Source organism: Globicephala melas, chromosome 13 (assembly GCF_963455315.2).
Source record: "Globicephala melas chromosome 13, mGloMel1.2, whole genome shotgun sequence".
In the NCBI taxonomy this organism is placed as follows: Eukaryota; Metazoa; Chordata; class Mammalia; order Artiodactyla; family Delphinidae; genus Globicephala; species Globicephala melas.
The window spans coordinates 88,228,971-88,241,916 of NC_083326.1; the positions used below are offsets into that span (position 1 = coordinate 88,228,971).

General features: G+C 50.3%; 1 protein-coding gene across 2 annotated transcripts in view; it reads left to right on the top strand.

Annotated features, from left to right (window-relative positions):
- Window positions 1-12,946, top strand: part of ADGRD1 (adhesion G protein-coupled receptor D1) — a 161,306-nt gene that overhangs the window by 39,556 nt on the left and 108,804 nt on the right. For both annotated transcript variants that reach the window (XR_009566367.1, XM_030859944.2), the window contains exons 6-9: window positions 4,841-5,020; window positions 7,389-7,643; window positions 9,771-9,835; window positions 10,623-10,778. Coding sequence is in view for 1 of the 2 variants with exons in the window: in XM_030859944.2 (XP_030715804.2) it covers window positions 4,841-5,020; window positions 7,389-7,643; window positions 9,771-9,835; window positions 10,623-10,778 (656 nt within the window). In the remaining variant the exon portion in view is untranslated. The remainder of the gene's footprint in view (window positions 1-4,840; window positions 5,021-7,388; window positions 7,644-9,770; window positions 9,836-10,622; window positions 10,779-12,946) is intronic.

A 12,946-nucleotide genomic window follows, 5' to 3' on the forward strand; every position in this document is an offset into this window, starting at 1 on the left:
AGCCTGCTCTGCTGGCTCTGGGTGGTTCTCATGGAAACTTGCTTTCAGCTGGTTGTCACAGTCGACATGCGTGGATAAGCTCATGTCCTCTCATGCCATTGCACTGTAGGTGGACGTGTGTCTCTCACAGGCCTAGGGCCGCCTCTGTCTTGAACCAAGTCCTCTTGGAAACGGGAAAGGGTGGAGAGTCGCCTTGCTCCCCCTCTCACCCTGCAGCTGCTTCTCCAGCGTCCTCCCCCGAATCAGCCACCCACAGCAGTGGTCAGGAAGGAAGGAGGGAGCCATGTGCACATCCTTGCGGTGGCCTTTGGTGGGACTTTGGGGTCAGGAAGGGGACTCCTCTGTGGATCGTCAAACTTCAGCTGAAATGTTGCAAGCAACAGAAATGCAACTCAGCTAGGCTTTGGGGCTTTATTGAGTGGATCCAGGTAAAGCCTGTGTTCTGGTTATCGACTGCTGCGTAACAAGCACTCCCAAACTTAGCAAGTGCAACACAATTGAGCATCACCTCTCATGGTTCTGGGGGTTGCCAGGGCTCTCCCGCAGCTGCAGCCGTGGCGGCCAGGACTGGGTCCTCTGAAGGTGTCCCTGAGGTGGATATCCAAGACCACTTTCTTTTTTTTTTTCCAAGACCACTTTCTTTTTTTTTTTCCAAGACCACTTTCTTCCCTCACATCTCTGGCACCTCCAGCTCCTCTACGTGGTTTCTTTCTCCACCAGCAGAGTCTGGACTTGTTCCATGTTGGCTTTGAGCTCCAAGAGGCAGAAAGCTGAAGCTCCCAGGCAGTTAACAGCTGCACCTGGAACTTGGCCATGGCCACTTCTGTTGACTCCGCTTGGTCAAATCAGCCAGAGGGCAGGTGGAGAGCGGGAAGGTCACATGGCATGAAAGCAGATGGGATGGGAGACGGTGTGGCTTCTTTGGGAGACGGAGCGTGCCACAAGCTGGGTCCAGGTGCTTAGATAACATCACCAAAAGTTTGTGTTCCTCCATCGCTCTGGCTCTGTTCCGAGAAGGCTTTCCAGGTGTGATCGCAATGTCTGCCCAGAGTCTCCAGGACTCCCTTTTATTGGCTGAAGCCTGTCCATCTCTGAGCCAGTGCCTGTGATTCCGACTGGTCCAGCCTGTGGGAACCTGGGGCTGTGTGGTCGGCCCCACCTGATCTAGAGGAAGTAGGAGTGGGGAGGATGGTCCCCCCGCAAGAACGTGGAGGTGCTGTGCTGGGCGAGGGAGGATGGATGCCGGGCTGCTGCATCACCTGCGGGTCGCCTTGCCCTCCCTGCTGCCTGCTGCTTTGGTCCACTTTGAGTTACCAACATGCAGGGCACAGTGCTGAGTCCATGGGTCTGGGAAGAGCTGCTCCTCTACCTGGAGAGATTCCCTACCCACCCCTGCCTGCCGCCTCTGCCCTGCCCGCAGCAGACACCGAGAGGATAACGCACAAGAAGACTTCCTCGCCTAGCCCAGGTCTGTAGTGTGCATTTTTCTCCTCCATGGAATGCCTTCGAATCTTTTTTGTCTAATTCAGTGAGTGAGTTCTCTCCCAAACAACACTGTCTCTAAGGGAAGACAGAGAGATGACAGGTGCAGACTCCAGAGCCAGACTGCCTGGTTGAAATCCTGACTCTGTCGCTGGCTGTGTGGCCTTAGACAAGTAACTTTACCTCTCTTGGCTTCAATCCTCTCACTTGTAAAATGGGGACCGTACTAACACCTAGCTCATAACCCTAACTCTAACGCTAACCCTAACCCTAGTTAGGAGGAATAAAAGAATTAATACATGAAAATTCTTGAGATATCCTGTCTTGCTCAAAGGAAGTTCTCTTTAAGCAGTAGTGATCCTACTTTTCTTTATAAAGTGTTCTTTGTATAGTAAGGAAATTCATTTCTTGTTTGTTCAGTGTTTTACAAATAATTTTTTCCTGGGTTGTCATTTGTCTTTTGACTTTGTCATGGTAAATTTTTTGCCTTGCAAAATTTTATAGTATTTATGCACTCAAACGTATCCACCTTTTCTTGGGACAGCTGGAGTTTTTTTCTTTTCTTTTTTTTTTTTTGGTCTTATTGAGAAAGAACTTTCCTCACGTTATTTTTTTCGGACGGATGAGGATTCAATGCTCATAAGAAGAAGAAAAGTATTGAGTCAATTTGTCAATATTGCACTTCTGTTTTTTCAGATTTTTTCTCCTTTGTATTGACAATTCCAAGTGCAAGAAACAAAGTTCCTGAAAATGCTAATGTCCGAGGGCTCGTTGTGAATCTTTTAAGACTCTATGAAGACGTAAATTGATATTTAAACACAAGCTGTCCCTCAGATAGAAATGCTTATTCTGTAGGCTGAATGAACAAAAATGAAAAGTTTGGCTGATAGTAACCATTGTTTGCTTCAATCTTCCCTTACCTAATGCCAAATTGAATGTTTTATTTTTATTTTTCTTCCTGGACAGAAAGATATTTGGCCAAGACAGGAGTGAAAGGAATTTTTAAGTGCAGCTAAGTGTTTGGAAAAAATGGACTTTTGTGAATCCCGCTGGGACTTCATTTCATAACAAAAGTTTCACAATGTGCCGTGTTCGTGTCCATGTGAAATTGGTTGTTTCTGAGTGGAGAGGCATGGCAGGAAGGCTTGGGGCTTTGTTTCTGGACTCTGCGCCACTGCAGTGCAAGGCAGACAGAAGTACTGGGATGCCCTGGGCCTTGGGAGTCCCCTCCACCTGCTGAGTGGGGCAGTGTCTGGGGCAGCCCAGCCGCCCTCTGAGCAAACTGCCCAAGTCCCATCCTTTCGTTGGCGTGACCTGTGTCCCAGGGCACTTTTGGGGACTTTCCTTTTTTCCTCAATAGCCCTGAGAACATGCTGCTTATGACTCTGAGCTCTACCCTGGAGTCTATCTGAGCCTCATCTGTTGTTTTGAGGTTCCTCTCTACATTAAAAAAAAAATTAGAGAAATTCCAAACCAGGGAATTATATATTAATTATATATTATTATGAGTTACATATATAATTATAATATATAATTATATATTAATAATTAAATATTCCCATGATTATTATATAATCATGCCATGTTTTACATGTTTATATTCATCGTATTAAGGCTTTCGACCTACAAAGGTATGATGCAATGTAGTTGTCACAATTATATTGTCACAAGACATTTGAACAACTTGTGACAAATATGTTGATTCAAAAAGCATTACAGCCAGGATGGGTGGTGATGCGACAGAAGTTTATACTTGATGACAAACGTCTTCTTGTAATTCAGACTCTCTTGGACTGTGCCCATCATCTCACTTGAAGATAAGATACAAAGTCTAAAATTGGTACCATTTATATAAATAAGGCCCAGGGCCAATGGCCGCCCCCGCTCCCCTCCCAGCCCCATCCTGGGCCTGTTTTGATCAAGTCTGGGCACCTCCTCTCTCAGCATCAATGAAGCCTTCCCACCACAGAGCCTGGGCCAGCTTGGGAGGGCTGAGGCCGCCTGAGTTATTTCTGGCTTTCACCACCGAGTCCAGGCAGGCTGCATGCATTCTCACACACACGCACACACACACACACACACACACACACACACACACACGTTTACTTATGGGCAAAGAAAGGGTAAATGTTACTGGATTCAGAGAAGCAGAGTGGAGGTAATCAGGGATCCAAAGGGCAATTCCAGGAGCCTCCGGCCAGGAGTGGCCACTGTCGCCCCTCGCCCGGGAGCCTGCCCCTGGACTGCACAGTGATCGCGGGTCAGGGTCTTCACCATCAAGGGCTGGCCTTGTTCCTTACACTCCCCCTGCTTCACCCACCAATGGGCCAGCTTGTTCATACCATTTAGTCCACGTGGAGCCTGGGGACCGGGCTCAGGACTTAGGAGTCTGAGGACTGGCCGTCTCGGCTGCCAGGGCCTTCGTGTGCCCCACTTTGATGGGAATGAACAGTTGTAGGTTTCAAAACCTTTCAAAGTGGCTTCCTCTTTGACTAGAAATGCCCTACTGGGAATTTATCCTAAAGGCATCTAATCTGAGATGTGCAGAAAGGTTTAGCTTCCAGTTCTGTTTGGGAAATTAAAAGTCGAAGGAAACTTTAAGACCCAGCCATGGGGGAAGGGGTTTGCTGTTTTTTTTTTTTTTCTTTAAAAAAAATTACAGTTCCTGTTTATTTTATTTTTTTGGCCATGCCACGCGGCTTTCGGGATCTTAATTCCCCAACCAGGGATTGAACCCGTGCCCTCGGTGGTGAGCGCACAGAGTCCTAACCACTGGACCGCCAGGGAATTCCCTAGAGTTCCTGTTTAGAATGTCATGAAGTGCAGATACAAACAATGATGACATAGAGGTGTATTTATGGCCATTGGAGGGGGTCTATGATGTAGTAAGTTCTCAAAACATGTGGCTTATAAACCGGTATGTGTGAGTTGGTTCCTTTCTCTGTAAAATGTGTTTATGGAGACGCTTTGGAAGGGGCTACCTTAACTGCCGACGTCTGTAGGTCAGACTGAGTTTGGGTCTAATCTGAGTCAGTCTCTCGTTCAGGGACCTTGGGCAAACCGGACTCAAGTTTCTTCATCTGCCTGACGGGGTAAGCCGATGAATGATAATCAGGTTTTGTCGTATGTATGAGGAGAGGATTCATTTAAAACCCTTAGTAAAGTGTCTGGTACTTAGTGAGCTACCTGCTTTTATGGTTTGTATTTTCTGGATTGAGCATACACTGTCTCTGGAATGAGAAAAAAGAAAACTGCCTTTTAAATGAAAAACAAAGAGCAGCGAGAACGACCTGCTTCGGAGAGGTTAAGTCCCGTCCGTTTTTCATTAAAAATAACCCCATGCCTTTTCTGTCCTCAGGGGTCACGTTCTCTTTTTTCTGGAAGACGCAAGCAGAACATTCCAGAACAACCCCTTTCGCGTTCGGGGGACAGGTCATTTCCAACGGGTTCAAAGTCTGCTCCAGCGGTGGCAAGGGCTCCGTGGAGCTGTACACGCGTGAGAACTCCATGACGTGGGAGGCCACCTTCAGCCCCCCAGGTAAGGGCGCCGCTGGCCCGGAGGGATGCTCAGGGAGGCGTATGGAGGCCAGACGCTCCGCTGTCGGTCCCCTGGCCTGCGGGCGCTTGAGCCCCGCCCTCTCAGGGGCTGCTTGGGAGGACTTGCTGGAAAGGGTGAGATGACATCCTCTGCGGAGATGTCTGCACGGCGGATGAGGGGCGGGGTCCTTCGGGCGGACGCCTGTGCTCCCCCTGACCACGGGATGACTGGGTCACCGCACCATGTTACTTAGTGCCCCGAGCCTCGGTTTCCCTAGTGAAGGCATTAATGATACTTACCTCACAGCTTGGGGGAAATTAAATGGAATATTGCATGTGGCGTGCTTAGCACAGTGGTTATTGTTTCTCCTTCTTTTCCTGTCCTTCCCCTTCCTCCTTCTACTCCTCCTTCTTTTTAGTGCTGTAGACTTGCAGATGTTTAGACTTCGCCGGGAAAAGGTTTTGGAAAAGAGGGGCTGACGATTAGGGGAAAGAAAGCTGGCGGAGGGGAGGCGTGTGGGCACCAGGCCAGCGAGGGCCTGGGATTCAGGAGGGATGGTCTGGACCAGTGTGGGGACTGGGTGTGTGCAGATGTGGCTGAGTGCGTAGGTGGGTGTCAGGAGGCCACGTGGTCCAGTCCTCTCTGACGAGTCCTGTTTCCTCCGGGGCTCAGTGTGATCCGTCGCTGGCCGGGCATGAGGTCAGCGGTGTGGGCCAGGAAGCTGGGGGAGGCCGGAGGTCTGGAGTGGGAACTGAGATGGGGAGAGGTGATGGGGGACTCAGAATGTCTCGAGGTAGCGTGGACGGGCTGCCCAGTCCAGACTGGAGACTGAGAAGGGAATCGCGGAGGGGGAGGGCAAAGTGAGAGTCTAGAACAATCTCCTTCAGGAGGAAATGACATCTCTGACACAGGCAAGGAGAATTCATTTTCGGACCATTTAAAGGAGGCTGCGTGTCTCAGTTGTTAAAAAACCATGGACCCTGGAGCCACGCAGCCTGGGTCAATCCCGCCCTGCACCCCTCTGCCAGCTGTGCGCACCCGGGCGCCTTACCCGCCTGCTCTGTGCCTCAGTGCGCTCGTCTGTAACGTGAGCACAATAGCAGCATTGGGTCATAGGGTGACTGTGAGAGGAATGAGCTCACACACAAGGAGCCCACGGGAGAGGGGCCCCGTGGGCACCGGGTGCATCTGCTTGATTCTGCCGCTGCTGTGAGCCAGGACCAAGCTCGTACCTCCACCCCCGGAAAAGGGGCAAATTCGGTGCCCACGGAGTTTGAGAGAATCTTGTGTGTTTGCCCTCTCCGATCCCCGAGGCCAGAGCTTGTCTCTGCGTCCTCTACCTGTTCAGACCTGCCTGTCCTGCCCCTGTTCATGGCTCTTATCACCTTCCACCTGCTATCAGTCTCTTCCGTAAGAGTCTGATCTCCGTGCCCCCTGGGGCTGACACAGTATCAGGCACCCAGTCGTTTATCTTGAACATGTTTTAAGGTCAGATCTGCTGGATCCTGACTGTTTCCCCACCCAGAGGAATGGGTAGAAGTGTAAACATTTCTGCCTGGCAATGTGCTCTTTATTTGTTCATTGAAGGGATTTTCACACTCCAGGGCAGGGGTACTCTGGCCCTGTCTCAGATCCAAGAGCTCTCTGGAGACTCGTGGTTAGAAAGTCGCACAACCCCGAGCGAGAACCCCGGGGTAACTGCTGGGTGATTTAAGATGACGGCCTGGCTCGGGTCATAGGCTCCCTATCAGGGGCGTCTTCCAGCAGCAAGTCCCTGAGGGCGTCTGAGCACACACCTGCACACGAGGTGTGGCCCTTTGTGGGGCAAGCTACCATCAGAGTCCAGTGAACTTTCTTCCTGTTGGTGAACGTGGTTCTCATGACAGAGAGACGAGTCATCCCCAAGGCTCCTGATAGAGGATCCTGACGGAGCCGGGAGTGGTCTGTTCTCCCTCGGTGCTGCCATATTGGTTGCTATCACCTGCTTGAGGTCAGGCAGAGGCGGGTATCAGTGGCCTTTGGGCTGAATCAGGTCCTCAGATAGGTCTCATTGACCTGCCCTGTGCTGGCCTAGGCTGGATTAACAGAATATTTTTGAACAAGTTATGACCATTAGTTATTACTTCATTTAATTTAAAATGGCAAAGGGTCTCTCTGAACGGCGTCTGGGGTTTGTGGGGGGGAACTTCTTTGCTGTGCTCCTAAGGACTGAGGGAAGTGAGATGTGGATTATGACCTATATGAGGACTCAGCCAGCGGTAGCACTGACCCATCATCATAAGAAAGAGAAATGTGCTTGAAGCTAGAATGACCACTGCACGGAGAGCTCGACCCACACCGTGAGAAGGGTGTCTCTGCTCTTTCCCAGGCCCCTACTGGACTCATGTCCTATTTACATGGAAGTCCAAGGAGGGCCTCAAAGTCTACGTCAACGGGACGCTGACCACCTCAGACCCAAGTGGAAAAGTGTCTCATGCCTACGGGGAGCCCAATGTCAACCTCGTGATAGGGTCTGACGAGCGCCAGCCCAAGCGCTACGAGAACGGCGCTTTTGACGAGTTCATCATCTGGGAACGGGCCCTGACGCCGGACGAGATCGCCATGTACTTCACAGCTGCCATTGGTCAGTGAGAGGGGAGGGGCTGCGGGCCGGCTGTGACGTCAGCTCCTGGGGAGGGGGCGGGCTTCGTAGCCACCTCCCCTTCCCAGCGATTTTCTTCTCCTCCCTCTCCTGATGCGGCCGTCAGCGCTGCAGGCTGAGATGTGTCCTGATCGGCCTCACAAGTACGGTGGGCCTTCTAGAGCCCCTGCTCTCTGAGATGGAGGAATCCACAATTTACCAGAAACACGCTGAGATGAATGTCTCCTGCCGTCACCAGGGAGTTTTCCAGGTGTTTGTGACAGATGCTTATGGAAAGCTTTGGGAATCAAGTGTTCCAGGTCCATTAGTGCATTTGATCCACAAATGTTTACCACGTGCCTCCCGCGTGCCAGACTCACCCACCACGGGCCCTCGGAGCGCCCCCAGGACGCCCCCTTCCTGCTTAGCACAGAGCGGTGGTTGAGATCAGGAACCCAGGGGACAGTTGGACCTGGGTTCAGGTCCTCAGTCAACCACGATGAACTGTGGGACTTGGAAAGTCACTAATTTAAGAAATGGAGGTAAAATTCATAAAACGTGAATGTCACCATTTTACAGTGTACAGTTCAGTGGTGCTTACTATGTCCACATGTTGTGCAACCATCACCCCCAAAGGAACCCAGCACCAGTGCGCAGTCGGTCCCCCGTCCTCCTTCCCCAGCTCCCGGCAGCCACTGATCTACTTTCTGTCTCTATAGATTTACCTATTCTGGACATCCCATATAAATGGAACCATATGTGACCTTCCGTGTCTCATATGACGTCACTAGGAATCTCTGTTTTGGACTCTGCCTTCCTTTGCATAAAGATCTGTCTGCACAGGAAGCCGTGAGCTAGGGCTGCAGGTACCCAAAGGGGGCGTTTCCCTGGGTGACCTGTCTGGAGGGGCCCCTCCTCTAACCTGTTAGCTAGAGCAGTACCATTTCCTGGCGGGTTGGTCCAGCCGAGGTGGCCTCTTCTCTTCTAACTCACACAAAGGCAGAGTGTTGATCAGCTCTCCCCCTGCTCAGGTGTCCCCCCAGCCCTGCGACGGTTGGCCGTTCCTTCTGTAGAGAAGCCAAGGAAGCAGAAGGCTTTGTTCAGAGTCCCATGGTTTGAAAGTGTGTTCCTTTGACACTAGAAACACACCCTGCACAATCAAATGCTCTTATAACAAGAGCCAGTTGGGAACCGAGACTGACTTAGGACGCGGCCGACTCTCGTTTCTCATCCTAGTCTCACGTGGTCATCAGTTATGAGGATGGACAGGGCCGCTGGGATGAGTTTTATTGTTCTTCACTTCTCTTATGGACTCACGTGAGTTAAATGTGAATTTGATGGGACTCCGACTTGGAGAGCAGAGTGTTTGGGGCTCTGATCCCCAGAGCAGGGTCACACCTTACCCTCTCCCCAGCTACCCGCCTCCACCCACGGGGTCATTTACTCCTGGAACCAGGGATGGGTGATGAGGTTATTCCCTCAGGCCACCCAAAGCAACTTGAGGGATTTCCAGAAATGAGGTAGAGATTCTAGTGAAGTCTGTGTTTTCATTGGGGAATACTAAAATTAGAAGGAGTTGGATGTCTTCATTGTTATAATCATTCATAATGGACCAAAAGGGGTCTTGAATAGAATCCTCGGGATGGGAGGGGCTCAGGAAGATGGTCCCCCACCACTTGATGGGGTCCACGCCAGTGTCACCTCACTGGGAGGGGAGGTGGCGAGGCCTCTGTTTGTCCCAGCCCAGTGATTCACAACCCTCTGTGTTTTATCTCTAAGTAGTCCAGATGCAATGGAAATCCATTTCGTTTGCGTCTTTATGTATTTGAAATCAGTAAAAGCATGTATAAAGTCATCTTTTTACATGATGACCTGCCTAAAGACTATTCCCAAGCAATTTAGACTATAAATGGAAAAATAATTTGACCTGGGAAAATCCATACAATCTACCCATTTGGCTGATTTATTAGGCCTTTATCTTTCCAGCGACACTGCTACTCAAAACATTCTCAGACTCTTCTTAGTTTGTCTCTGAAGCTGGGAGAGTTTTGAATAAGGACAGGCCTTCCTGAGGGCGAACGAGGTGACCATGGCTTAGCCCTTAATGAAGCATGATTGCTTTTTTTCCAGGAAAGCACGTTTTGTTGTCCTCAACGCCACCCAGCTTCCTCACGACAGCCACAGCAAACACCATGGTGAGCAGATGCATTTAACGTTGTCCCCACCTCCCCATCTTGGTGATGTCTTTTTGCTTGGACTATATGCCAGGAGAGTGGGAATCCCATTTCACAGTCTGGTCCTGTCTTACTGGCAGTATAATGAATGTCTGGGAGGAAATAATAAATGTAGGGGAAGCCAACGCTGGCACTAAATCTCAACGCTCGGAGTGACTAAATGGAAGACCTGCTTCCCGTGTGGCCTGTAGCCTCCGGTGCCTACACGGAGTCACCAAGACTTCCTAGGGACCCCCACCCCCACCCCCGACCCGGGACTGTTTTCTGGTGCACTTGGCACCATGAGTTGAGAACAGAGAGGAGCCGGCCTTGACACCTGGCTTCTCTCTGCGCCATTTTCTTCTGATGTTTGAGGAAAGGATCGATACGTTTAGAAAGCGTTCCCCTCTGGAATTAATTTGTGATCAATCAACTTCCCTTCCGTGGGAACTTTAATGTAATAGCGAGTGAACAGACTCTAGAACCACGTGCTTGGGTTCAAATCCCCGTTCTCGTACTCATTTCTGCGTAAGCCTCCCCACGCTTAGTATCATCTATCAAATGGGTGCGTATTTCATGAGGCCGCTGAAAGGATGAAATGTTAATGCTATTCGTGAAGCAGTCGCAGGGGTGCCTGCCTGGTAGATAGTAGGTGCTATTACCATGATTACTATGGTGTGAGAAGCACGAGGCCCGGAGGACACGCTGAACTTCTGTACAAATCTTGGCTTTAGTTCTTAAAGGAACTCACGTTGCCGATTTCTTTTAGGTGCCCATTGACGCCTACCATCCCATCATAACCAACTTGACAGAGGAGAGGAGAAACTTCCAGAGTCCTGGAATTGTTCTGAATTACTTTCAGAATATGTCCCTCAGCTTACCCAATAAATCCCTCTCAGAGGAAACAGCATTAAATCTCACCAAGGTAAAGCTATTTGATTCTGTGGGCCAGACCACGGCCCACAGCTGTGCCTTGTTTGACCTACGCAGGGCTGAAAAAATCAGAAACTTTACTCTAAAAGTCTGGATTTCAACCAGACGGCGTGGCTACTCCAGCCAGCTCTGCACAGCTCAGTGGAGTCTCCTGAAGATGAGACTCGACTCTTCGTCTTGTTTTCCCAGTGCCCAGCCAGCCTGGCCCCTCACTCCATCCACCTGGCCCCTGTAGGCATTTGGGTTTGCAACTCCCGTTGTAGACTCTGCCACCTCCCTTGGCAACAGGTAGAAGGTGGAGTTGGGTCTTTGGCAGGTTTAACCGTGGGACCATAGTGTGACCCCAACACTGTGACTTGTATCTCAGTGGGAATTCCCAAAGTTACGTAAAGCACTTAGGGAATGCACCACGTATGGCATTGGAACCAAGGTGTTTTCTCTTTTCATTCTCAAAATCTTTCTAGGTCAAGGTAGGGGAGGATGCTGGGCTCTTGGGGGCTTGATAACTTCGATCTCAGCACAGGGCTCCTGGTTGCTGTGCAGACAGAAGGGATGCTTGAGACCGTTTCACTTCAAAAGTGCAGCATAAGTGTTAAGAGCAGGATGTATACGGTCTGACTGCTGGGTTGAATGTCTCTGCCGGTTACTTACAGTGCACTCTTGGTCGCGTTATGTAACATGTCTCTGCCTCACTTTGCTCGTCTGAGATATGGGGAGATAATAGGACTCACCTCACTGGGGACTAAAAGGGTTCCTATTGCATAGTATGTGTCTGGCACTTGGCGAGTGCTTTTTAAGAGTTCGTAATTCTTACTGGTTTCCTTGCTGAAGACAGATCCAGAGAAGTACCTGAAAGCATGTGTTCTGTAAACAAAGACATCTTGAAACGCAGGGTGGGTCCTGAACGCCATAGCCTTCCTGCCCAGGCGACAGAAGCAAGAGTTAGACGTCTCAGGTTTCGTTCATTCATTCATAGAACATGCTAGGTTCTGAGGATCTGGGACGACCAAGAACCACTTCCTGCTTCCGAGAGGCTCAGGGCTGAGAGGGTGAAGGTGCACCATGGAGTCTGAAAAGTGCTGTGAGGGGATGTCCCGAGCTGCAGGAGCTCAGGGACACTGGAGTCAGGCAAGCCTGGGCTTAACCCCAGCTCTATGTCCTTGGGCAACTTTTTAACTTCTTCAAGCCTCAGTTTCCCAGTCTGTGTTATGGGGATAATTTGATGACCCAAGTCTCTCTCCTAGAATGGTTCTGGCTGCAAATAAATAGTCATATTACTATTTTAAAAACAACAGGGGCATCTAATTGCTTCACTCCAGGTTTGACTACTTCAGTCTTCATTCACAGCAGGGATTTGGGTAGCAGCAGGACAATTCTCTTGGCGTTCTGCTCTATTTCCAAGGGGCTGGAACGGCTCCAAACGCCACACCTCACTAACAACCACCAGGAGGGAAAGCAAGGGCAGGGGGCTCCTCCTTCTTTATAGGGGACGAAATTCTTTCCCATGGTTCCCCCTGCAAAGATCCATCACATGACTGCACCTAGACCAATCACTAGCCGAGGGGAGCAGGCCTGGCTTGGATGCTCAGCCAATCATATGGCAGTATGGGTGGGGCCAAGGCAGCACTCTGAGCACTTCCGGGCTCCCCACAGGAAGCACTTCCGGGCTCTGCACGTGAGCTCTAGGGGTGGGTGTGAGAATGCCCAGTGGGAGCAGACTGCCCAGAGGGGTGGACGGGAGGGTCCGCCTCCTCCATAGTCTCGAAGATATGTCTACGTGGGAACAGAATTCAAGGCAGGTCTACATAGCAAACAGTTTCTTTTGAAGCTTGGTGGTTTCCTCTTTCCTTTCGACTCCCCTTTTCCCCTCAGATATACTGGACACTGTCAGAGGTCCCAAACTCAAATGCATGCAGGGGCCAGATAAATAAAGTAAATGGATGATTGGGTCAGATAGACAATAGGGAGGAGTAGAGACCATGGCAAACTGGAAGGTGCCCCCCCACAGGGAGTGGCATCGCGCTGCTCGAGTCCCCTGACTTTCACCTTGAGGGTAACCGCTTCTGATTTTGCAAGCAAAACTCCGTACCTGATTTTGAAGTGGAAAATCATCCAATTAAAAAAAAAAAGTGGACAGCTAACTGGAATTTAAAAGCAACT